The sequence below is a fragment of the Pleurodeles waltl genome, chromosome 11 (assembly GCF_031143425.1).
Source record: "Pleurodeles waltl isolate 20211129_DDA chromosome 11, aPleWal1.hap1.20221129, whole genome shotgun sequence".
NCBI lineage: Eukaryota > Metazoa > Chordata > Amphibia > Caudata > Salamandridae > Pleurodeles > Pleurodeles waltl.
Window position 1 is genome coordinate 504,491,823 of NC_090450.1, and position 27,185 is coordinate 504,519,007.

Genomic DNA, 27,185 nt, shown 5'->3' on the forward strand with positions numbered 1-27,185 from the left:
AGCGGTACATTTGGCAGTGCCAGTTGTGTCTGCCGTGCAGTTTGGCGGGGACGTTGACTTGCCTTTCTTTTTCAGGCCCTTCCCCACCTTAGATGGTGGCGCAGCTGTCTTGCCACTCCCAACTATTGTCTTGGCTGAGCCCTTGGTGGCAGGTGTTTTGGCCTTCTCCCTCTGGGATGAGGGCAACTTCTTCTGTTTTGGAGGTGGGGGATGTCCTTGGACTTGCTCCTTGGGACACTGGCAGCCCTGTTGCTTGGAGCACTCCAGAATCTGGATATTGCTGGCACCACTGTGCCCGCTGATGTGGTGGCTGAGGTGCTGGGTTGGGACCTGGAAAGGCGGGCCCTAGGGGATGGATGGGGGTTGGGGGTGTAGGGAAGAGGTCAACATTTGAGAGGAAAAGCTTTTTTGACACACTGGGACGGGTAGATGGAGGGGGTTTGGGAGTGGAGGAAGAGGAAGAGGAAGTGGTTGTAGGAGGTGTTCGTATGCTGACTGGGTGAAGGTGCATGGGCTGAAGGCTGTCGTGAGGTGGATGGCTGTTGGGTGGGTGTGTGACTGCGTTTGTGTACTTTGGGAGGAGGGCTCACAGACACACTGGTAGAGGACACAGGGGATGTGTGAATGGTAGTGGGGGTGGTGAGTGCACGTGAGCGGTGTGTGGTGATGGGCGTGCTGATGATGGAGGTAGTGGGAAGATGTAGTGCATGCAGGTGTGAGTGGAGACGTGACAGGGAGGGAGGAGGGAGGCGTGGAGGAGGGGGACACAGTGGAGGCAGTGGATGTTGGTATGTGTGCATGGGTATGATGCTTGTGTGAGTGCTTCTGGGATGTGTGGTGCTTATGTTTGCCAGAGCCACCCTTGTGTGTTGAGGTGTGTGCATGCTGGTCTGATGGTGTGCTTGGGATAGGCTGAGGTACTGGGGATTGGGTCTGGGTGGAGGAAGTTGGAGGGGGAGGCTGGACACAGGGACAATGGCTGCCATCAGTGCAGAGGCCAGAGCCTGAAATGCTCGCTGCTGGGCTGCCTGGCCAGAATTAATGCCCTCCAGGTATGCATTTGTCTGTTGCAACTGCGTCTCTGCACCCTGGATGGCATTCAAAATGGTAGACTGCCCAACAGTGAGGGATCTCAGGAGGTCAATAGCCTCCTCACTGAGGGCAGCAGGGCTGACTGGGGCAAAGCCTGAGGTGCCTGGGGCGAAGGAGATGCCCACCCTCCTGGGTGAGTGGCCACGGGACACACGCTGAGGGGCTGCTGGGAGGGCGGTGCTGGTGGCGGCTGTACCTGTAGATGTGGTGGGCACAGAGGGGCCCGCCACCGCAAGGGAGCTCCCATCAGAGGAAGAGTCAGTGTTGCTGGTCTCAGCTCTTGCCCCTGCTGTGGAGCTCCCCTCGCACTCCGTCTCACTGGTGAATTCAGACTCCGTTGTCTGGCCCTCCAGGGCCATGTGGGATGCAGCTCCCTCCTGCTACGGTGGCACAGCTCCTCCGCCTGATGATGCTAATGCACACAAGAACAGGGAGACCACAAAAAGGGGGGTGGAAGAAAGAAGAAAGACATGTTCAGTGCATACAATACCGCTACAGTTGGCGGACACTACAGACACAGCAGCCCTCTGCACTACGCCATGCACTAAGAGTTCGCTAATTAATCACAGGTACATGGGGTACATGGCCTATGCCCGATTGCTGCACACATGGAAGTCACAGGAGCCTGACTAGGTGTAGATGGCTCTTACCAGTGGTGGGGATGGGATGCCACTTAGCCTGCCTCACATAGGGTCCTTGCCTACAAAGCTCGCCCTAGCCTAGGGGAACCCACTGCCTACCTCCCCCGCCCAGACACCTCCAATGCACCCAGACTCAGCTGAATGAGAGTGTACTCACCCCCTTGTGGCTCCCGTGATGCCCTCAAGCGCCCATCCAACTCCGGATACGCCACCACCAGGATCCGGAATATCAGGGGGGTCATGGTGCGACGGGCACCCCTCCCACGTTGGGAGGCCATCCCCAGCTGGGCCTCCACCGTCTTCTTGCACCAGCGGCGAATGTCCTCCCATCTTTTACGGCAGTGGGTGATCCGTCTGTGGTGGACCCCCAGGGTCCGGATGTCCTTGGCGATGGCGCGCCAAATATCCTTCTTCTGGTGGGCGCTGACCTAGAGGAATAGTACAGGGGAAAATGTAAACCATTTACTGTCCAGACTGTCACAGTCATTGTCCCACGTTCCCACCCTTGCCCTGACCCACATACACTCACCGTGTGATCATGCAGGCCTCATCTCCCCCCGTATCTTCCATCCACACCACTCCAAACAGGCATTGCCCATACAGCATGCTCACAGTGTACTCACCTATTTGTCTGGAGGACCGTAGAGTTGCGTGTAGTGGGGGAGGACCCCATCCACTAGTTTATCCAACTCCTTCGATGTGAAGGCAGGGGCCCTTTTCCCAGACACATGAGCCATCGTCGCTTCCAGACTGAGGTCACAGCAGCACTTGCAGTGTAGGTCCTCTCCTATCGAAGATCAGGTATCAGGTGAGTGAACAGAGAGAAAAAGGCGGTCACCTCCGCGGCGGTGCGTACCGTCACCGCCAGCGTACATCGCCATCGGCTCCTGGAACCCATAGGGCCCAATGTTAACCAATGCAGGATTGCGCTGCGGTCTTTGACCGCCTACTGCGACGGTGTACAACGCCAGCGCAGTTACCTCATACCCCTTTGTCCCACATTACAGGTCAGGCAGCCGCCATTTCAGGGGGCCACATGGCATCAATTTTTAATGCGTCACACATATATAGGCCTTGCATATACACAGAGACAAATGTGTGCAATAAAATTATTTTTGTTACTACCTCAGTGTTGGCTAACTCTGTGCTCGCTGTTCTCATCCATAGGGCACGTACGCTGGGGCAGGTGAGGAGAAGGCAGCATCCTCCGGTGTACAGACCGCTGGTGGACATGTCAACAATGGAAGAGAGACATGTAATAGTCATCCCCCCAACCCCCGGATGACACGATGCTTGCACACACATCTCCATGTATCCTTCACACATGCATCGTGTCCATGGTCTACTTACCTGTTGATCTGGAGGCCCATACAGCAGTCCGTACTGGGGAAGGACCCCATCCACCAATCGCTCCAACTCCTCTGCAGTGAAGGCAGGGGCTCTTTCCCCAGTCACAGGGGCCATGGTAGGTTCCAGACACAGGTCACAGCAGCACATGCACTATAGGTGTTCTCCTGTTGAAGGTCAAGAAATAAGTGAGGAATCTGATGGAAAATGGCAGTCACGTCCGCGGTGGTGTACATCAGTTGACCCTGAGGACAGTGAGGATGAGGAGGCAGACGATGAGGATGCGGACAACCGAACATCAGTTATACGTCAATACTTCCAATGACACACAGGTGAGACAGTGCAATTGACCATTCCTCTGACTATTGATGTTTTCTGTGTGGCTGTACTATGATGACATTAACTTCCTATGCATCTCAACTTACTGTCACCTATAGCTTGTCATTTTACAGATGTTGGTGATATAACAACTGTGTACTGATGTGATGACTACAGACAGCTACAGGTCATTGTTTCTATGCTCTCACAGTGTTCAGATCATTTGCACTTGATATGACTGTTTCCACAAATGCACATTTTCAAAACATAAAATACTAGTAGTCAAGCTGTGTTTAAGGGTGTTTATTGTAGTGCTTTGAAACTGAGGGAAAAGTGCAATGGTATGGGGTGATGGTGGTGGAAAGTCCAGGGTATTGTTCCAGTCTGTTTATTGCACAGGTCTAGTGTCCAAGGGGCCATAGAAAGGGGAGCAAAGGCAGTTAAAAGTGGACAAGGTGACAGGATGGGACACAAATGGGACAATCAGGAGAATCTCATTTCCTGGCGGTGGTCTTGGCAAGTGTCTCTGGCTTCTATCTGGGTCGCAGGGAACATTTGCGGGTGGTTCACCTTCTGCAGGGAGAGGGGTGCTGGTGGCCTGTGGGTCCTGTAGCAGGGCCTCCATTAGCTGCAGCGGCAGTGGAGGTCTGGCCAATGGACTGGCTAGTGGTAGGGGCCCGCTGCTGTGCTGTTGCTTCCCTCATGATGTTGGTCATGTCTGCCAGCACCCCTGCTGTGGAGATCAAGGTGGTGTTGATGGCCTGCAAGTCCTCCCTGATCCCCTGATACTGTTCCTCCTGCAGCCACCTGTTCTCCTGCACGTTGTCAAGGATCTGGCCCATCGTGTCCTGGGAATGTTGGTAGGCTCCCAGGATCTCGGTGAGTGCCTCCTGGAGAGTCGGACCCCTGGGCCTGTCCTACCTCTGGCGCACAGCGGTTTTCCCAGTGTCCCTGTTGCCCTGTGCCTCTGTCCCCTGAAAAGTGTGCCCACTACCACTGACCCCAGATCCCTGATTGTCTTGGGGGCAAGGTGTGGACTGGGGTCCCTGTACAGGTGGGCATACTGCTGATTGACGTGTCCTGGGGACAGAGGTGTGGGTACGCTGGGTGGGTGCTGTGGTGTTGGATACTGAGGGGGGGGCTCTGTGGTGGACTGTGAGTGGGCTGGGGTGACCGACTGTCCAGTGGTCCCTGATGGGCCAGGTTGTTGATCCAGATCCTGAAGTCTAGAGTTACTGTCATCACTGGGGGCATCTTCTGTTGGGGGACTGGATAGTCGGGGCACCTCCTCTCCGCTGGCATTGGCTGGGGCACCTGTGGGGATGTAAGTGCTGAATTATGCTTCATGTCTGTGACATATTGTAGATCCCTGGCTTCCCCCCTATCGTTGCCCTGCCACCTTTGTTTGTGTATGGTGATGTATTGTGGGATTGTTAATTTCCCTATCCTGTGCATGCTTTAGTGATTGGTGTCCATGCAGGGCTGGGAGGGCTGTCCATGCATTCGTATCACATGCAGGATTTGGCATTCGGGTTAGTCAGATGTGTAGGTGCAGTGTGTGGGATAGAGTGGAGTGATGGGAGTGAGGGGATGTGATGGCATGCAGGTATGGGGGTGATAAGCAGTAAATATTGACTCACCAGTGTCCAGTCCTCCGGCTACTCCAGCGAGACCCTCAGGATGCAGTAATGCCAAGACTTGCTCCTTCTATACTGTGAGCTGTGGGGGAGGAGGTGAAGGTCCACCGCCAGTCCTCTGTATGGCGAGCTGGTGGCATAGTGCCACGGAACGCACCTTCACCTGTAGGTCGTTCCACCTTTTCCTCATGTCGTCCCTTGCTCTTGGGTGCTGTCCCACAGCGTTCACCCTGTCCACGATTCTCCGCCATAGCTCCATCTTCCTGACAATGGAAACCTGCTGTACCTGTGCTCCAAACAGCCGTAGATCTACCCTGGCTATTTCCTCCAGCATGACCCTTAACTCCTCATGAGTGAAACGGGGGTGCCTTAGTGGGGACATGGGTGTTGTGTGTTGGTGAGAGTGTGTTGAGTAATGTGGTGGGGTGTGTGATGTGGGGTGCATGAAGGATGTATAGGTGTATGTGGTGTGTGTGCCTAGTTGTCTCTATGCTGTTCGTGTCAATCTCTTGGCAGTAACTGTTGTTCATAAAGGGTTGTGGGTAATGTGGGTGTGTGTTTGATGGTGCTGTGGGTGGGTGTGTGTGGTGTGTGTATGAGTGTCAGGTGTGTGTTTTTGGTATTGGCCAATGTAGTGTTGTTTTGTATTTGGGTGTCCATTCTGAGCGCGGCAGTATGTACGGCCAATGGTTTACCGCCATTGAATGCCCGCCATGGTGACTCGTGGGTCGTGATGTGGTGGGGGTTGTTTTGTTGGGGTAATGGTATGGGTGTTGGTACCAACAGTTGATCACTGACCTTTGGCTGGCGGATTTGTGAATGTGACAGCAATCTGTTCGGATGGGTGTGTGTGTGTGTCATACTATGAGGGACGGATATTCTACAACATGGGCAAAGTCAGCTGCATTCCATCATGCAGCTGGGTTGGACATTACAGATTCTGAAAAATGTCCGTGTCCCATTGTAGGAAGTTGGCTCTGTATGCACTATTTCAAAGTAAGGAATAGTATGCACAGAGTCCAAGGGTTCCCCTTAGAGATAAGATAGTGGCAAAAAGAGATAATTCTAATGCTCTATTTTGTGGTAGTGTGGTCGAGCAGTAGGCTTATCAGAGGGTAGTGTTAAGCATTTGTTGTACACACACAGGCAATAAATGAGGAACACACACTCAGAGACAATTCCAGGCCAATAGGTTTTTGTATAGAAAAATATATTTTCTTAGTTTATTTTAAGAACCACAGGTTCAAGATTTACAAGTAATGCTTTAAATGAAAGGTACTTCACTTAGGAACTTTAGGAACTTTGAATTAGCAAAATATCATATACAGTTTTCACACAAATGGCAAATAGCTATTTTAAAACTGGACACTGCAATTTTCTATAGTTCCTGGGGGAGGTAAGTGTTTGTTAGTTTTTGCAGGTAAGTAAACCACCTACGGGGTTCAAGTTTGGGTCCAAGGTAGCCCACCGTTGGGGGTTCAGAGCAACCCCAAAGTTACCACACCAGCAGCTCAGGGCCGATCAGGTGCAGAGGTCAAAGTGGTGCCCAAAACGCATAGGCTTCAATGGAGAAGGGGGTGCCCCGGTTCCAGTCTGCCAGCAGGTAAGTACCCGCGTCTTCGGAGGGCAGACCAGGGGGGTTTTGTAGGGCACCGGGGGGGACACAAGTCAGCACAGAAAGTACACCCTCAGTGGCACGGGGGCGGCCGGGTGCAGTGTGCAAACAAGCGTCGGGTTCGCAATAGAAATCAATGCGAGACCAAGGGGTCTCTTCAGTGATGCAGGCAGGCAAGGGGTGGGCTCCTCGGGGTAGCCACCACCTGGGCAAGGGAGAGGGCCACCTGGAGGTCGCTCCTGCACTGGAGGTCGGATCCTTCAGGTCCTGGGGGCTGCGGATGCAGAGTCTTTACCAGGCGTTGGGTCTTCGAAGCAGGCAGTCGCGGTCAGGGGGAGCCTCGGGATTCCCTCTGCAGACGTCGCTGTGGGGGCTCAGGGGGGTCAACTCTGGCTACTCACGGTCTCGTAGTCGCCGGGGAGTCCTCCCTGTGGTGTTTGTTCTCCACAAGTCGAGCCGGGGCGTCGGGTGCAGAGTGCAGAGTCTCATGCTTCCGGCGGGAAACGTGTGTTGTTTCAAAGTTGCTTCTTTTTTGCAAAGTTGCAGTCTTTGTGGAACAGAGCCGCTGTCCTCAGGAGTTCTTGGTCCTTCTAGATGTAGGGTAGTCCTCTGAGGCTTCAGAGGTTGCTGGACCCTGGGAACGCGTCGCTGGAGCAGTGTCTTTAGGAGGGGGAGACAGGCCGGTAGAGCTGGGGCCAAAGCAGTTGGTGTCTCCGTCTTCTCTGCAGGTTTTTCAGTTCACCAGTCCTCTTCTTCTTAGGTTGCAGGAATCTGAGTTCCTAGGTTCTGGGGAGCCCCTAAATACTGAATTTAGGGGTGTGTTTAGGTCTGGAGGGTTAGTAGCCAATGGCTACTAGCCCTGAGGGTGGCTACACCCTCTTTGTGCCTCCTCCCTGAGGGGAGGGGGGCACATTCCTATCCCTATTGGGGGAATCCTCCATCTGGAAGATGGAGGATTTTTAAAAGCCAGAGTCACCTCAGTTCAGGACACCTTAAGGGCTGTTCTGACTGGCTAGTGACTCCTCCTTGTTTTTCTCATTATCTCCTCTGGCATTGCCACCAAAAGTGGGGCCGTGGCCGAAGGGGGCGGGCAACTCCACTAGCTGGAGTGCCCTGGGGTGCTGTAACAAAGGGGGTGAGCCTTTGAGGCTCACCGCCAGGTGTTACAGTTCCTGCAGGGGGAGGTGAGAAGCACCTCCACACAGTACAGGCTTTGTTACTAGCCACAGAGTGACAAAGGCACTCTCCCCATGTGGCCAGCAACATGTCTGGTGTGTGGCAGGCTGCTAAAACCAGTCAGCCTACACGGGTAGTCAGTTAAGGTTTCAGGGGGCACCTCTAAGGTGCCCTCTGGGGTGTATGTTACAATAAAATGTACACTGGCATCAGTGTGCATTTATTGTGCTGAGAAGTTTGATACCAAACTTCACAGTTTTCAGTGTAGCCATTATGGTGCTGTGGAGTTCGCGCATGACAGACTCCCAGACCATATACTCTTATGGCTACCCTGCACTTACAATGTCTAAGGTTTTGCTTAGACACTGTAGGGGCATAGTGCTCATGCACTTATGCCCTCACCTGTGGTATAGTGCACCCTGCCTTAGGGCTGTAAGGCCTGCTAGAGGGGTGACTGATCTATACTTCATAGGCAGTGTGAGGTTGGCATGGCACCCTGAGGGGAGTGCCATGTCGACTTAGTCGTTTTATCCCCACTAGCACACACAAGCTGGCAAGCAGTGTGCCTGTGCTGAGTGAGGGGTCCCTAGGGTGGCATAAGACATGCTGCAGCCCTTAGAGACCTTCCCTGGCATCAGGGCCCTTGGTACCAGGGGTACCAGTTACAAGGGACTTACCTGGATGCCAGGGTGTGCCAATTGTGGGAACAAAGGTACAGGTTAGGGAAAGAACACTGGTGCTGGGGCCTGGTTAGCAGGCCTCAGCACTCTTTCAAATCATAACTTGGCATCAGCAAAGGCAACAAGTCAGGGGGTAACCATGCCAAGGAGGTATTTCCTTACACCAATGGAAAAACATTAACAGTAGTGACTTGTTTGCTGCTTTTAATTTGTCCAGGGAGCAACAGATAATGGCTAAAAATGAAGCATGTTACACCTTGCTTAACATAGAGAAGTAAGAAAAGCTGCCTTTCACAGTAACAGAAAGTCCTTCAACTGTATGGCTCATACATGGCGTCATAAATCTGCCAGTTTCTACCTTTCGTTTCACAAAATGTCTGAAAGATTTTGCTGTGGGCAGATAAGAGTGGCATGGAGATAGCTATATTAAAGAAGAGTGGGAGTTGCCTTTCGAGTTCAAATGTCTACACGACGAAACAGAGGTCTTTATGAGCGGAAGTGAATGTTAGACTACTGTTATTCATTCAATGATTTGCAAACAGGTGTCACTTCACAGCTTTTGCAATGTGGGGGTCGAGAACTGGGCATGATTTCTGAAGGGTACTCCCCTCTCTTTCATTCGTCCAGCATTTCATACACTTTTGAATGGAAGTTATGTGGTTCTGAACGAACAGAGCTGTTGTGGGATAAGATCAGGAACTGCCTACGCAATTTCAGGCTCTCAAATTGTAACTTGTTGTGGACATGTTCTATTTCCCCCAAAAAATGAGATAAGAGAAGAGAAATGTGGCCTCATATTGATACTAACATAAAGTATGACAAGCTGAGCAGACTAAAGGCGTTACTGTTCCAAAAACAAGTGGCGTTGACATTGGCCAGAGAGATCAATGTTCTCCAAATAGCAAGATCATCAGCTGTGATACAATCCCTATAAAAATACCAACTTCCCCAAGCACTTTGGAGAGCTGGTTTCCAGAATATTTAAAGCTTCGAGCACTACTGGGATTGTACATTTCTTTAAAGCTGTGGGGTTTGGATTTGTTTCCATCTTCCAGACTGTCTTTGGAGTCATTCCACCAGCTATCCATTCACTCTTTTCAAGTGTGTTTGGAGGCTTTCCTGTGACCTTGGCACTAATTGGTAGGATATTGCTGCTGCTCCTAATATGCAGTGGTTGTGCCTTCTCACCTAAAGGGAGTAATGGAGCTATTACCACCAGCCCAGCTGTGCCGTGATCGCATGGTACAGTTCTTTGGTGCTCCGATAGTGGAGGATTTGGAGCCTGATTGGTCATTGTCATTCCAACCAGTCCTGTGGTGAGTGCAACCTGTCTTTCATTGCACCTGGTGCCTCTTCGAGTGTCTACCTTCAGTGTCTCTTGCTGTTCAGCCTGTGCCTCCTGTGGACAAGAAACTGCTAATGTTCCCAGTAAGGGTTAATTCGCAGTTGTGCCCCATGAGAGTGAGGCTGATTCGCGAGCCACCTATGAGCCACCTCTTGTGAACTATTTGGCTCCACCAGGCACTATGAATGATGCAGCCTTCACGGGTGATCCTGTACTTGAGGCTTCTGTGCACTTTTGCTCTGTGGATCAGTTTGCCAATCCTGTCATCGATCTGACATCTGACAATGTGGCATAATTTCTGGATGCGCTCCCATTCGATGACTTCGGAGACATTCTTCAAGATCACAACTACTGTTACATAATTTGACTACTGGCCCTACTAAAACATTTCCAAATTTTATGCCAAATTGCCTTATTAATTGGATTCACATTTGGCCTGCTGTGCTTGTCATGGTCGACATTGTATCTTGTATGTTTTTAGCTAGTTTTTAATTAGATTTTAGCATGTTTTTCACTGAGAGCATTTTTAACATTGACTCTTGCATCTTTTATGGCGTCATCTTTAAGGCATCATCCTCGTTCCGGCAATGGAGAGGGTGTAGTGGATCCTTTTAGTTTTACTGGGGCTCAGGAGGTTAGCTTAGCCTTTTGGCTTGCAGGCCTGTGCCCCCGTCACCTAGTGACTTTTAACCTACTTAGTTTGCTCTGTTTTAGCCCATTTATTGTATTATTTCTTTTAAATTGGCTGCTATGTTTATATTTGGAGAAATGTTTTGATTTTGCGTTATCAGTGCCACTATGTGAAGGAGTCACTATCAGTGTCATAATCAAGTGATGTACGTAGGTAGGCACATCATGTCCCCTTCTCACTTATGGGTGACAGGAACATAATGTACACTTGTTGGGATTGTTTACATAATTGCCTTCAAAGTATACCTCCTTAACTTTTGGAACATACCAGCGTCAACGGTCCTACATGGTCTGTATAAATACACCTCATACAGACATTGTTATCATAGGGATTCCTACCAGTTGCCATGGACGCTATCTATGCTGCATGTCACCTTGCTGCAGAAATCAGCCTTCGTATCCCCACGGAGTCTGACCTAGAGACCTCATTCCAAGGTAATAAGGGTTGGGGGTGATTATCATGGACATTATACTGCCAGATTAGATTTATCACACCTAGCTCTCTTAGGTTAGAGATTACGTTCTCCATGCTAGGGTTTTTACATCTCATGTTATTGTAAGATGGTGGAGGGCTTTGTATTCATCTCTCTAATATTCAAAATTATGTTTGTTTTATTGTTGGTTTTCATAATCATTGCAGCTCATGCATTTTACCGTAGATTGCAGTCTTTTCAATAAACCTATTGAAAACTTCCCTGCATCTCCTTTATTGCCTGTGTGTGACTGAAACTTGTTACTAATGTGAGAAAAGGGTAACTTCTGTTCCAGCACGACTCCCCTGAGATGTCGCACTCTAGAGTCCATGCGTAAGGCTGACAGAAATCACTTTTAATGTCTGGGTTTTTGGTGAGGTAATGCTTGTGAGCTGGGAGGGTTAGGCTGACAGTCGGGACTTGTTGCCGGAGTGGCCTAGCCGCCTACAAACAAAAGTGCTGTCATCCCTAAAACAGCAGTCTCGCCTAGGAGCGAGAGTCCAACTACGACACAGCATACATTGTTCTTTGGGTCCAGCTACAATTCTTTTTTTTCTTTTTAATTTTACTTATTATTTTCAAGCATAACAAAGAGCAAACAAAATGTAATGCAGTACAATCAGAGAAACACTGCGACATGCAGATAGCAGACTATCAATACAAAGCATATGTGTTTTTACTGTTTGCCCGACAACGAACATACGGGCAATGGCCGGTACATGACATTTAGGGCCTGATTCTAACTTTGGAGGACGGTGTTAAACCGTCCCAAAAGTGGCGGATATACCACCTACCGTATTACGAGTTCCATAGGATATAATGGACTCGTAATACGGTAGGTGGTATATCCGCCACTTTTGGGACGGTTTAACACCGTCCTCCAAAGTTAGAATCAGGCCCTTAGACTGGAACATATAGAATGACATGGAGGGGTGGATTCAACCTGAACTTGTGTGGCTAGAAGACTGTGATGTTGGCAGAGATGTGGCAAGTGTATTCAAATAATCCCGCAGCGGTTGGCAGATATCTTTAGGCCTAGATGCCACAGGTTATAGTGAGGCATAAAGCTCGCTATTAGTGCCACAATATGTAAGGCTAGCTAACCAGGAATTGCAGTTTGGTGCATTTTTGAAGCCCCATCAAAGCGCTATCTCCCGTTTAGCCAGCAGGAGCGAAATCGCAGCATGGCGTCTAATGGACTTTGGCAGACCACCAGTGTAGCCGAGGAGAGCCATAAGTGGGTCAGGACGCAGAGTCCAACTAACAATAACCGACAACCGATCATACACCTCACACCAAAAGCGACTAATACTGGGACATGTCCAAGTCATGTGTGAAAAGTCAGCAATCGGTTCACAACATTTGGGGCATGTGGAAGAACGGCTCGGATCAATGCGGGCCTATCCTTGGGGGTGATATAGGCCTTCCTTAGGAATTTAAAGTGGGTTAATTTGTGTCGCTGACTGACTGAAACGAACCGGCTCTGTGCACAGCATGCCTCCCACCTCTGCTGCTTCACTCCGCTGCACCGTAACCTACCGTAACCTACGCCGCCTCGGATCCCCAACTCCGTTCACCGGCTTGTTTCCTCATTTTTACAAGGTACTGTACCTGGGGGTCCGTGTGACTCCGTGACCGGCGCCATTGGCGTCAGATTGTTGGGAACGCCTCCATCACGACGCAGTGATATCACCAATCCGAAGCATGTGTGTTTCTAAGCACTATACTGAAGTTTAATTTTTAAACATTCATAACTTTCGCTGTGTATGTTGGATTTTTGCCATTTTGGCCTTGTTTTGTTTAGATAGCTACTGGCTATTGTTCTAACCTGGTGTTGAATCATTTTGTAGTGTTGTCACTGAATTACTCTGTGTGTTGGTACAAATACTTTACACATTGTCTCTTGGTTAAGCCTTTCTGCTTTTGCCAAGCTACCAAGAGGGTGAACGGGGGTTAACTGGGTGTGTTTCGCCTTTGCCGTGACTAGAGTGAGGGTCCTTGCTTGGACAGGGGGTAACCTGACTGCCAACCAAAGACCCCATTTCTAACACTAACCTTTATGTTGTTCCTGAGTAACTTGTGTTATCTGCCTACAGTGGTGTGTGTTTCAGCCTGCTTGATGATCCATTTGCTATTGTTTCCAATATCTGACTACATGGGCAGTGCTGGTGTCATCCAAGACAAAGGTAGATGCTGACTGTATGGACATGTGGGTGTTACTCGAAATGGGGTGTCACTGTATTCCATCTTGTGTCCTCCAATGTCAGCATGTATGGTGTTAGACTTGACCCCCTGAAATGGAGTGTATATTCATCTCATGTGTAGCAGCTTGAGTTTTCTTTGTGCAGACATAGAGGGTGTTCAATTGTGCTGTCTTGCTTTGCATTTCACTGTGCATGTGTATATTTTGCTGTGTGTACCTTGCATCTACTACATCTAGATATATGTCCCATGCAGCCGCAATTGCATGGGAAGGAATTCCCTGTCACTAATAGGGCCTACCGCCATGGTTTTTGTGGTGTTGCTAACGCCACGAAAACCATGCTGGTAGGCAGGCTCATAATGCAGCCGGCCGCAGGGCTGGAGATAGACATCTCCGGCGGCTGATACCGCCATGTCAGTATGAGTGGAGAAGTGGTGAGTTGGCAGCAGTCAACTTGCCATTCTCATAATGTGGCGGTATGTACCGCCAGCCTGTTGGTGGTCATACCGCCACATTAACACTCACCGCCAGGGTCATAATGACCCCCTTAGAGTTTATTTGAGAAGATACCTGTATTCAAGGAGTAATTTACATTTTTGGCTGGATTGGCTACAGAGTTACTCAAGAGGACATGGCTCTGCTGGTGATTCTCCTGGCGTACAAGTGTTTGTAGCATTGATGAAGTCTCTCGTGGTCAGAAGGTCAAAGAAGATTAACTGTAGTTGTTTTTGTGTTTTGTTATCTGGTGAATTCAGTTGTGCTTCTGGAATTGTGTTTGGACAGTGAGAGGGCAAGAAGGGAAACTGATACCAGTGGGTGACACTGGTGGGTGGGAAGTAATTCAGGTGTGACTTGCAAACAGCAAGGGTTAGTGATTATGCAGTCTTTTGCTGTGTTGCCAAGGAACAAAACTATCCTAAGGTACTATAATTGTATGTATTCTGGTTGGCTGATACTTTTTCCTCTGACCTCTTCTAGAGGGGCTATTGTTTGTGACCTTTAGGTCCCTCAACATGTCTAGGGTCTCCCTATTCAGATCTATTTTTCAAATTAAAACTCTTGGCCACTGTCAGCTCTCTAGGACATAGGGCAGGTCTCCCTGAAGCAAGGTATCACTACCTCTTCACTGGACCTTCTTCAGAACAAAAAAAAAATGAAACATTCAGATTGCACACCTGTTAGAAATGGGGTTTCTGGTTGGCTAGGGTATGCACCTCAGCCAGGCAGAACCTACCCACTCTAGTCAGGGCAAGGGAGTTACACGTCCAAGATAACCCTTGCTCACCCCCTTGGTAGCTTGGCACGAGCAGTTAGGCCTACCCCAGAGGCAATGTGTAAAGCGTTTGCACAACACATGTGATCACAACCATACCAAACATGCCTACGCTACCGCTCATAAATCAGAGAATACCCCTTACACATAAGGCAGGGCATTTCCAATACAATCCTATGAGGAGGCAGCACTCACAGCAGTGAGACACCAAGTTAGGCTGTTTTTCACTACCAGGACAGGCCACCCAACATGGCACATGTCCTGCCTTCTACATACATGGCACCCTGCCCAAAGGGCTAGCTAGGGCGTACCTTAGGGGTTTCTTACACCCCTAAGTAAAAGGGGAGTTCTGGGCCTGGCAAGTCAATTTAGATGCCAGGTCCCTGTGGCAGGAAACTGCATACACAGGCTCTGTGCTAGCAGGCCTTAGATAGGTTTGACAGGCTACTTTAGTGGGTGGCGCAAGCAGCGCTGCAGGCCCACTAGTAGCATTTAATTTACAGGCCCTGGGTATAGGGATACCACTTTACAAGGGACTTATAGGTAAATTAAATATGCCAATTAGGTATAATCCAATCATACCAATTTTGTAAGGGAGAGCACATGCACTTTAGCACTGGTTAGCAGTGAAAAAGTGCTCAGAGTCAAAACGTCAGACAGCAAAGGTCAGAAAAATAAGGAGGCAAAAAGCAAAAAGTCTGGGGAATGACCCTGTAAAAGGGCCAGGTCCATCAACACCATTTACAGGGTGCAGCATTACTAGCCCAAAGCCAGAGGAGAACAATCAATACCCTTGATGGGCTTCCCTGCTTAGGGGGATAGAACCAGGACCCTGGCCCGCAACTGCAGAGGCATGATCCAGTTCTACGCCAATCTGAACCCAGTTGAATTCCTCTGTCTATGCTCCCAAGACAATCTAAGCTAACCCATGGAGGCGTCCTAGTTGTCTGTGGCCAGAGCCAGGTCCCAGGCCAGCCCAGGGCCTCTGGTCTCTTAAACCTTCCAGAGTGGGGGGCGGGAGCCCCAGGTGCATAGCATCCTGTTTCCACTCTCCTTCCCACCAGTTCAGGAGTTACCCCCTGCCACTGGTCTTCTAGCCTAGGGACTGGTCCCATAGCCTGAATAGGATCCAGGGGAGAGTCTATCCTCCTGCCCTTCCTTCTAGGGTTCCGCCTCCTCCGAAGAGGAGTTGTACCCCCAGAATCCATAAATGCCAGGGCGCTGGTTACAGTCGGCCTGGTCAGCTCACCCACCAGTTCAGAGGAGCCCCCCTGTAACTTGTCTCCCAACCCAGGGTCCTTCTCCTCTGGCTGAGACAGGGTCAGGAAAGAGCCTTTCCTCTTCCTGCCCCTCCTTCTAGAGTTCCGCACCCTCCCATTAGGAGTGATACCCCCAGAAGTAATGGTAGAGAGACTGGAGACAGCCTTCTCCACCTCCAGGTCAAGGGAGCTACCCTGGACCTTGTTCTCCAAACTAGGGACGGTACCCTTGGGCTGGTCATGAGTTAGGGGAGCGTCCTCCCTCAAACTCCCTTAGAGGAACTGAATCCCTGGGGACTGCATCAGTAGGGATGCTGGTTACAGCAGTCTCTACTCCCAGATCTAGGGGGTTGCCCATGATCCTGTATTCAAACCTAGGGATGGTACCCTTGGGCTGGACAGGAGTCAGGGGAGTGCCCTCCCAAAACCCTCCCGCAAACCCTCCCTTACAGGAACTGAATCCCTAGGGAATGCATCAGTAGGGATGCTGGTTACAGCAGTTTCTACTCCCAGATCTAGGGGGTTGCCCATGATCTGGTCTTCCAACCTAGGGACGATACCCTTGGAATGGACAGGAGTCAGGGGAGTGCCCTCCCGCAAACCCTCAAAAGAAAGCGTCCGCACCCCCCTCTGTGGGGTGCTGCTGATGATCTCCAGAGTTGGAGCAACCCTGTTCCCAGGTGTCCCCCCTTCTCCTTCAGACTCTAGGGGATCCCTTTTAGAGGATCTGCCTTTGGTAACGACTACCCTCCTGCCTTGGGGCCCCTCCCTGGTGCCTTCCAAGACCTGCGGAGGAGGACAGGTCCCTGTGGATCCTGCACCCTCCCCGCTCAGAACGTTGTCGGGGTCGGTTAAATTCCCGCCTTGGTGCACCAATAAGGAGCCCTCTAAGACATACGTAAGAGGATAGGTCCTTAACAATCCTACTTCCTCCCCGTTGAGAACTTGGCCTGGAGTAGCCAGAACCTCCCCCACCCCTTCCAGGGGTGAACCTAAGACGGCCCTTGATGTCTGACCAGTTCCCCTGGCACTAAGTCAGAGGTCAGCCTCCTTTGCAAGCTATCTGGGGTCAGAGAACTCACAGTGTGACAGGTGTTGGCGTAGCTCTGAAAAACAGCAACACAACATGTGCTCCCTTAGAATGAGAATAAACAGCCCTTCATAAGTGGCTGCTCTGCTACCCTCCACCCATCCTTTTAGTGCTTTGCAACAAGTCCCCATGAAATCCTCCCAAGACTGGTGAGACCGCTTCTTGCTGCCTCTGAACCTCAACCTATAGTCTTCAGGGGTGAGACCATACTTCTCTATCAGGGCCTTTCCGATGTGGGGATACCCCTGCCTATCACTCCCTTCTGGGGCCAGTAGGACATCCCTTTCCACCTCAGGAATATAGCTGTCTAAGACAGTTCCCCAATCTCTCTCAGGAATCCTGCGCGCAACTAGAGCTTCCTCATACTCCCTCAGCCACTGATGTATGTCATCCCCCTCCTTGAACCCAGGTCCAAAATCTGTGGGTAGGCAAGGATTGTGCCTAACACTACACATGCTGCCACCACTGGACTCCACCTGCAGTACTGGTGAGTCCAGATTTGTAAGACTGCACTCTAGAGCGAGCCTTTCCCTGGCAAAGGCCCTTTCAGCCTCTGCTATCCTCTCCTGGACTAAGGCCTTTTCCACCTCAGACTGTCTCTCTTCTACAGCCAGCATGGCTAGCTGCAGCCTCAGGTCCCTTTCTTCCTGCCGATCTCTGAGCTCCTCAGGTGACAGGGAATGGGAGGTGGCACTGCTGCTATGCAAGGACCCAGTAAGGGACTCCCTATCTATGGGGTCCTCTCACTCTACTGGCGTCCCTGGCCAGTTATATTCTACCTCAGTGTCAAACTCCTCTGGGTCCCTATCCCCCTGGGGTGTGGACTGGGGACCCTCCTCCTCAGAGTCCTCACTACTCTCATTGGTCTCTCTAGGGTCTCCCTCAGAACCATCCCTCTCTTGGGCCTCTTTTTGTGCTATATAGTCCGCCTCCTCAAAATTGAACAGGGCTCTCCTGAGGATCCCTATATGGGCTTCACCCTTTATAAAAGGTATACCTCTCTCCCTGCAGAATCCCTTTAACTCTTCTATAGTGTAAAACAACATATAATCCATGTCAAAGGTAGACTCCATTTTGTTAAGAGCACAATACTAGCGTAAACAACAAGAGTCCAAAGTGCGAGTATACAACACAGGAGTAAAAAATAAAAATGACTAGCTTGAGAGAACAGGAGAATAATTTTTAAAAAAAGAGCATTAAAACATGTAATGGTCTAAGTGCAATTTGCGGTGCAAAAATGAGTCACAAGGTACTGTGCACGCGCAAGTCCTATCCTCACCGCTGACAACCAATGTTGGAAATGGGGTTTCTGGTTGGCTAGGGTATGCACCTCAGCCAGGCAGAACCTACCCACTCTAGTCAGGGAAAGGGAGTTACACATCCAAGATAACCCCTGCTCACCCCCTTGGTAGCTTGGCACGAGCAGTCAGGCCTAACCCAGAGGCAATGTGTAAAGCGTTTGCACAACACATGTGATGCAAAATGTACACCACAAAGTAAACACAACACTGAGCTATGTAAAAATAATCTGTATTGCACAAAACATAATTAGACCAACATTACAAGTAAGTAATACCCTGCTACCTTAGCAGTTGCCAGATCGTTACACAAGTTACTAATACTCTGCAAGAATATGCAGTTGTCACATTATAACACGTAAGTACTCAGGATTCTGCAACATAAGCAGTAGTCAGGAATTACAGTAAAAGTCCTATGCACTTGCAAGGAAAATACCCATAGAAGGAATATTAGAGAACATATTACAAATCATAACAATACATATCAGTTAGACATGCCCATAAAAGGAACATTAGCACATATATGCAAGGTCATGAAAAACATACATCCCTAATGTCCGTAGCAAGAACACTGGAAAAACATGTATGTCAAGAGAGTACCTGTTTCTGGGAAAAAGGGCACTCCTAGTGCCTGGGAGGAGGAGTATGGGGGCCCCCGGTGCTCCTATGTGCGAAAACGGGGGCCACGTAGGTCTCTTGGAGAGAGGGGCAGTCTGCACCCTCTCTACAGTGAAAAGAAGGGGCCCTTCCGGGGACCCGCAATCCTTGTACGCCCCCCCCCCCGGGCTTCGACTGGCCCTCCACAAAGGGGGGGGGGGAGCCAAACAATTGCCCAAAAGATGGTACAGGGTGACCGTGCCCCTTAGGCAGTGGCCGGGGGGGAAAGGAACTCCCTTTCCGTACCCCGCCCCTGCAATACTGAGGGCAGCAAGGTCTCGCTGCGCGGGGGCCTCCGATGAGCCCTCCTCCCGCCTGCGACCTCGAAGTACAGCAGCGGAGGAGGCGCTGCTCCAGAGGAGTTCCAGCTCTTCTCCTCCGGCTGAGGTTGGCTCCCACGTGGAGCGGAGACAACCAGGGGGCACGGGTCCAGATTCGAGCAACCCGGGGGCACGACAGGAGCGGCTCGCTCCTTCCAGTGAGTTTGTTGGTGCCTTGGGGGCACCAGGGGCAGCGTGGCTCCGTCGCGCAAAGCATAAGGGAAGCCGGGCTGCGGCTGTGATTCCTAGCAGCAGGGGAGCGCTTACAAAAGGGCGAGGGCTCTTTTCCAAGCCCGGGCTGTGGCAGTGATTTTTAGCGGTGGGAAAAGCGCTCCCAAAGCCCTATGAAAAATAACTCAACAGCCCTCCTGAGGCACCAGGGGCCCAAAGCACAGCACTCTTCAAGCGCTACCCACTTCAAGGGACAGCGCTGAAAACCAGTGGTTGCAGGGGTCAGGGGCCACAGCACCCTGCCCTTGGGGGACTAAATCAAAAAGAAAGGTCCACAGGTGGAGGGCTCCACAACAGGCCAGCACAATGGGCATGCAGCAAGAGAAAAGTCCCTTTCAGTGACCAAGCAGGTCACAGGTCAGCACAGCAGCAACAGTCCATGGCAGTTCCTGGTGAGTTCTTCCAGCATTTCTGTGTCCAGTTCCAAGATGATTAAGAGTCTCCAAACTGTGGGAAAAATTCCCCTATACTTATAATCAGTCCTTACAATGTTTTGCAATGGTAGGGAGAGGAGGTTCCAGCCAGTTACAAGTGGTTCTGGGAGTGCCCCCTCTCTCCTTTCAGCACAGGCTCCAAACATCAGTGGTGGTTAATGACCCTATTGTGTGAGGCCAGGGCACAGCCTTTACAAATGCAGGTGTGCCCCGCCTCTCCCTTCTCTCAGCCCAGGAAGGCTTTACAATATGTAGATGCACCTCTGTGACACCTCCACCCTCCCTGTGTTCAGGCTGTCTGAGAAGTATGCACAAAGCCCCAACTGTCAGTCTGCCCAGACATGTGTTGGAGGCAAGCTGCAAAATGCCAAAGTCATAAGCACAGATAAATGTGCACTTTCTAGAAGTGGCATTTCTCTGATAGTAATAAAAAATAAAAACACCTACACCAGTAAGCAGCATTTCTCACCACTATCACAACCATACCAAACATGCCTACGCTACCCCTCATAAATCAGACAATACCCCTTACACATAAGGCAGGGCATTTCCAGTGCAATCCTATGAGGAGGCAGCACTCACAGCAGTGAGACACCAAGTTAGGCTGTTTGTCACTACCAGGACAGGCCACGCAACATGGCACATGTCCTGCCTTCTACATACATGGCACCCTGCCCAAAGGGCTAGCTAGGGCGTACCTTAGGGGTGACTTACATGTAGTAAAAGGGGAGTTCTGGGCCTGGCAAGTAAATTTAGATGCCAGGTCCCTGTGGCAGGAAACTGCACACGAAGGCTCTGCTCTAGCAGGCCTTGGATAGGTTTGACAGGCTACTTTAGTGGGTGGCGCAAGCAGCGCTGCAGGCCCACTAGTAGCATCTAATTTACAGGCCCTGGGTATAGGGATACCACTTTACAAGGGACTTATAGGTAAATTAAATATGCCAATTAGGTATAATCCAGTCATACCAATTTTGTAAGGGAGAGCACATGCAGTTTAGCACTGGTTAGCATTGAAAAAGTGCTCAGAGTCAAAACATCAGCCAACAAAGGTCAGAAGAATAAGGAGGCAAAAAGCAAAAAGTCTGGGGAACGACCCTGTAAAAGGGCCAGGTCCATCAACACCATTTACAGGGTGCAGCATGTGTGCGTGTAAACAATGCATATTTAGACCAAGGACTATACACTGGGACACACATATGCACTTGTTTAGTATCCACTAAACATAAGATTTACAGGAGTCAGCTAAACATGTAAAGAGTGAAAAGACCATAAAAGAAGCTATATTAATTAAGAAAACATAATATAGTATGAACATGCTTTTGGAGTGGGAATGTCCCCTGAAATGTGTACAGCCAAGTTGTCCTATCCTGAGAGTAAGACTGTGAGCAACTGGTGTCCCATGCTGTCCCTTGACTTAACTGAGGTCCTAGACATGCCCTGTGTCCTAGGGAGGGTGAGCACACCAAGCATGCCCTCATTTTGCTGACACTAGACGGTGGCCCTGTCACAGGTTTAGCATGTAGATTGGTGTGCAACTTACTCTGATTTGTGAATCCACAGTCATGACCAGCCTTTTGTTATCTGTGTCCCTTGTTGGAAATTGTACTTCAGTTTGCTAACCCTACTCCTTGTGCAAACATCCCAGTTGAATGTTGTGTGTGTTTATGCATGTGGCTTGTGTAGTACATGCAATATGTGCACATGTGTGCCAGCTTAATGGAGGCCTGTGGGTCCCATTTTGGAAGCCTCTACCTGCTGCTGTGCCCAAGGCGGAGGTGAGATGTTTTCCTAGACAATGGCAGTGCTTTACCAACATTCCTCAAGCTGGAGGGAGGAGACCTAGACAATGAAGTGGGGAGAGATGATACAAGAATCCTATAGAAATTCACTAAGGTCCTTTTTGTGAGATGAGCAGCTAATTACCCTTGCTGCAGCACTGCCATTTGGAAGATGGCGGAACTGAAGGGTGGGACAGAGTCCCTTGTTGAGTTTGGAAAGGATCTTTTAGTTGAGGCCAGCCTTTTGCATTCCCTCGATTACTGTACAGTGTGGCTGCTGATAAGCTAGGTATAGAAATTCCATGCCTATTTGTGCCTCTTTTGTGGGTACTCCAGCCTGGAGACTACCCTACTATGAGAAGCATCACTCTACACAAAGGCTTGTGTCTGGAGAACAGCCTAAAGAGCACACTTGAAAAGACTCCCACCCCAAAACTGTTCTGAAATTGTAGACAGAAAACTCAAATCCCCTTTCTGCTTTCACTGAATAAAAGTGGGAGCCACTGACCTCTTTATTGTTCTAGATCCAAGTCTTCTTTGACCAAGGAAGAGAGTGCTCAGCAGAATACTGATGACTGCTGTGCACCCAGATCTGGTGCCTCTCGGACAGCCAGTTCCCCAGATGAGAGGGGGTATGCCCAGGAATCTCCCCTTGCTGGAAGAGGTGTATTGCTGAGCTCAAGAGTCTGGAAATCAGCCTATCTGCTGAGAGAAAGATCCTGACAACCCTTCAGGTGGTGTGACTGTCCAGAGAGTGCCAGAAACAGCTAGACCCTGTAAGGAGCATTTGGCTAACCAAGGTGCAGTCTCTCCAGAAGTGCGGTGTCAAGTGGGGACTGAAGATTTGTGGCTAACCTTGCAGCTGTGAAATAAGAACAATTGTGGCTGACCTTGCAGCTGAAGTGAAAAACTGTGCCCATGGTGGTCATCATTATCGAAGCCAGACCTGTATATGTCACCACTTCTGAATTTACAAAGTGCACTGAGTGGTTTCTAGTCTGCTGCTGTGTCTATGTAGTGGCACATCTGCTACCTACCCCCTGCAACCTACATAGATTGAGGGGCACTCATGCAACCACTGCATCTCATCTCCAAAGTGGGAGATATTGGACATTTGTGCTACTAAGGACATGGAGACATGTGTTGTAGTGAGACTGTATTAAGTGGATATTATTGAAGTAAGTGCATGCATTACTTAACTGGGGCATCTGTGCCTGACCCTTGATTCATGTAGTACAAACTTCTCTAATCTAACATGGACCAGGCTAACTCACAAAAGGTAGGACTCCTGGGAAAGGGAGGGCCAACCCATAACACCTGGGGCCCAACCATAACACCCACACCGCACCCTTACCCTACAGTCCCCACTCAATTCTCACACCAGCCCACAGCCTCAGATGCAGGGCTTCACCCTTAACCTGCTGTGCTTGCTCCTCTCCCTGCAGCCTTCGCCTGCTTTCCACTCCTGTACTACATCAATACACCCTCCCAGCTCATCCTCACAGCCTAAGGCTGATCTCACCCCCACACACCAGGCCCCACAGCCTTAGTACAATCTCCCTTCCCATTCCATCTCAAAGCCTCAGTACACTCTTCCCTCTTGTATCAGCCCTGTAGTTGTGGACAGAGCAGAATAGGCATCTAGAACTACAGGAAGAGCAGATATCCTGTGGGTGCATTTGAAGACATATGCACATGTTTTGGGTCATTCAATGTGTGCTGTTTGAGAGGTGTGCCCATGTAAGTGCACGGTGATGCTGAGTGGTGTGAGTGCATGGTAGCAGTGCGAATGCTAAAGACAAATGTATTCCCGTATAAGTGCTAGCTGGGTAGAAGCTGCACCATGTGACATCTCTGTGACCAATGTGTCTATGTGTGTGAATACAGGACAATGTACCCTTAGACACTCAAAGTAACTCAGCATGCCATTGAGGTGTATGGTCTTAGGTGCAATTTAAACTAGGATTATTGTGATGTCAATAAATTATTAGATGATCCTAGAAACAAATGTCAGCCTTTTGGACATGCTTAAAGTTATTTTTCTAGAGATAGTCGAGGGAGCCAGATACTGAGCTCTGACTCAGGAAGATGTATTCTTGGAACCTCGAGCCAAAAACAAGCCAAGGCTTCATGTGGCTTCTGCATCAAGCCCTTTATGTCAATAACCAAGTGCCCTTTCCCTTCATCAAGGGCAGTAGTTGCAAATTAAATAACATTTAATCATTTGTGTATGCTTTTTGATGAATGATGGTTTCTGTATTTTTTGTGTACTGTTTTGCGGTTGAAATCATCAACAATGTTTAGGCCTGGGTCCCTAGCTTCCAGTAATGACTCAGGGTCCCCGAATACCAATATTGATTCAGTGGGGGTCCCCGGGCTTCAGTAACGGTAAAGTGGTTGTTGACAGAAGTCAAAAGGTTGAGAACCACTGATCTAGGGGTTAAATTGTGCAATATGAAACCACAATACCTGGGATCAGAAGTTTCTGTGCTTGAGAAAATTGTGTGATTCTAAGCGATTCCCTTATTTCATTTTCCTCCTTTCCCTTTGTCATCACATTTTAGAGTACCTGAAAAAACCTTCTGTTTAGGATGTGTGCTAAAAAACAAAACTCACTTGTATATGTTTCGATAGACTTTAATGTTGCTCCATATGTTATTAAAACCCTAGAAGGGTTCACATGATAACTTAACTTATACCTTGGTTCACTAACAGCATCGTCATTGGAGGCATGAATGTTTCTATGTTTATGTTTGGAAACTATGGGGTAGATTTACTAAAAACTCATGAGACGATATGCAGCAACAAATGTTGCTGAACTGCCCTGCATGAGAGGGAGAGTGAAGCGCCCTGCTCTCTTCCAAGTGCTAATGCACAATCCAGCTGCCTAACACGACATCCACCTTTGCATGATGCGACAGTGTGTGTGTTATGTCTAGCACCGGTTCTGCAATGAAAGGGTACCAACCCAGTACAAAACACTATAAGTAGACAAAAATTGTAACTTTTCCCACTTTGCAAGTGTGCTGTAAGCATGCAAAGTTGGAAACCTTTGGAGACATAGAAACATATTCCCCTTTTTATCACCTGCTTCAAAGAGGCGTTATTTTTTGGAGAAAAACCCTCTCTACTACTGTTAGTAGAAAAGGCTTTGCATCAAAATCCATTGTGGCTACATGGGAATGCCAATGTACTAACCATGAATTGCCTCCTTGAAACAAAGTAATGCAAAGCAGCGCAAAGAGCTGCTTTGCATTACTTTCAAGCAACTTTGCAAAACAAAACAAGATGTCACTCAAAAGTACATTCCAAATAAATATTTGTATACCCACAGCATAATGTTAATAAATCTGCCCTAAGACGACTGATAAATGTAATTTAATGCAGCAGTTAATTCTAGTGGTCTGAAGGGAAACGCTTTCTACATTAAAGAAATATACTTTTTGAATCTTTAAGTCTTTTGCATACATTTACAAGACGATTTACATACAAAGCAGAGGGCTTGGTCTGTGTTACAGTGCTCCGAGGCAAGCCCACTGTGGCAGCAACAGCCCTTTAAAAGAGTGGGGACGGCAGGGGACATAGAATGAAGTGAAAACATACACAAAACTCCTTAGCTGATAAATGGTCCTTTGAAGATCTACAAAATACTTCACCTGCGTCTAAGCGGCAGCCCGTGCCCAGTGTACGATAGATCAAGACCTGCCTGTGTCCTCGAAGCTGAAGCTGCACAGCCCGAGCTGCCGCGGTTGACAGAGGAGTTAAAGCTCTTTGAGCCCAATGGGCGGTGTACGCCTCCTAGGAACCCATCTCAACGTGCATACAGGACTCGGCTCACTTAAAGCACTGAGCATACTGTGAAAGGTGGTTAACAGAATAGCAGGAATAAGAGTTGTAGAACTAGCTGACAGCACTCAAGTCATGTCGGCAGAGGAAAAAGTTCAGATACAGTAAAAATGGAAGAAAAAAAGAAATAATCCGGTGGTGGATCCAGAATTTAAAAACAAAATGTCCACTTTGCAGCTCAGAAGACCTAATGTAACTGTTTTCTGGTCCTCTTTAATCGTAGGCAGTGCTCTTAATATGAAGGCCTTACATGCACTAAGACACAGAGAGTACAAATTAGTAATTTAAAGAGTAGACACTTAAAATTACCTCAGAGGTCACGATACTGTCATCAAAGCGGAACCATTTGTCATTCTCCTCAGGTTTGATGATAGCGGAGTAATGCCCAGATTTGAATCCTCCATAATGGTCACATATGGCAAAAAGATCATAGGACTTCTTATCCTAAGGCAGAAAAGAGACATTATGTACAGTGTAAACTAGGACAGTGTAACCACTGCAAACAAACAAAAAAGCAGCATACATCACAGCCAATTTGACATATTTACTCACAATTTGCACAGTTTTTTTGGTCCGGCATAATGAATGCATCTTGAGGAATGTATTTGTGGCAAATCTTTTTTTTAAGACAAAATAACACGAAGGTGTCAGAGTCTGTAACTGGTTGAGTTAGAGAAGAACCTAAACGTCATGCTATAGAAATAGATTTCGGTTTTCTCATCATGATAAGATGGTATCTAGGGCTGGATGTATCACAAATCGATTGAGGAAAGTGCCTTTTAAAATCTTTGTCTATGCCATAGTTATGGCTTGATTGGTATTTTCAAAAATTGAAGCGATGTAGAGGTGACCATTTTCGCCAGTGAATAATGGTTGTTTGTCACTTAAACTTTAATGGGATATGGTGTTTTGGCCTGAAAATGTAGTGTCATTTGTTGACGCTTGTAAACAAAATATATAATTTAGCAGAACACAACACAGCAAAATAACACAATAAAAGACAACTATATAAAAACACTACCAGACAAAACAAAACGCAACACAAGAACCACAGCAGACCCCTACACAGCACTACAGTAAAATAACATTGAGAAACAAAACTTACATTGACAACTCAACCCAACATCCGAATACAACACAAACACAATACTATAGGAAAACAAAATAAACACAACCATGAATAACAACACTACACAAAAACACACCAGTTCTATACAAACCAATACAACAATGCAACGCAAAACAGCCCACCCTCACTGTAAACAACACAATAGAACAAACTAATAGCACACAACCAAATAACCATAACAGAACCCAAAATACCAATTCGAACACAATGTGACACACAAGCACACTAGAACGGAAGAAAGAACACACCATCAAAATACAACAGAGCACATCACAATTGCACAAGACAAGAAAACACAACACCACGTAACACACTGAAATAAAAACACAACATTGCACTCTTGGGTTGTGTTGTGTTACCACTGTGTGATTTTATGCCGTTGGTGTGCTGTATTATGCTGTGAATTTGTTGGTTTACTGTATTACTGTGATTCCGACGCAAGTATGTTCTCAGCATCCAGGCACTCCATTGCCTGAATGGAACAAAAACTCCTCGTGTCCCATTACAATGAGTAGCATTTGTTCCATTGTTTTTTGTGTTATGCACACATAGGCTAACGAAAGCGTAGGCGAGTGAGAGAAGTCAAGTGTTCTCTACATGTTGCCAACATGCATTTACAAGAGCAGTGAAACAAAAACACACAATGAAGGCAT

At 48.6% G+C, this 27,185-nt stretch overlaps 1 protein-coding gene across 3 annotated transcripts in view; it reads right to left on the minus strand.

Annotated features, from left to right (window-relative positions):
• Positions 1-27,185, minus strand: part of LOC138265818 (ubiquitin carboxyl-terminal hydrolase 12A-like) — a 735,388-nt gene that overhangs the window by 273,047 nt on the left and 435,156 nt on the right. For all 3 annotated transcript variants that reach the window (XM_069213886.1, XM_069213884.1, XM_069213885.1), the window contains one exon: positions 25,713-25,847. In XM_069213886.1, the coding sequence (XP_069069987.1) occupies positions 25,713-25,847 (135 nt within the window). The remainder of the gene's footprint in view (positions 1-25,712; positions 25,848-27,185) is intronic.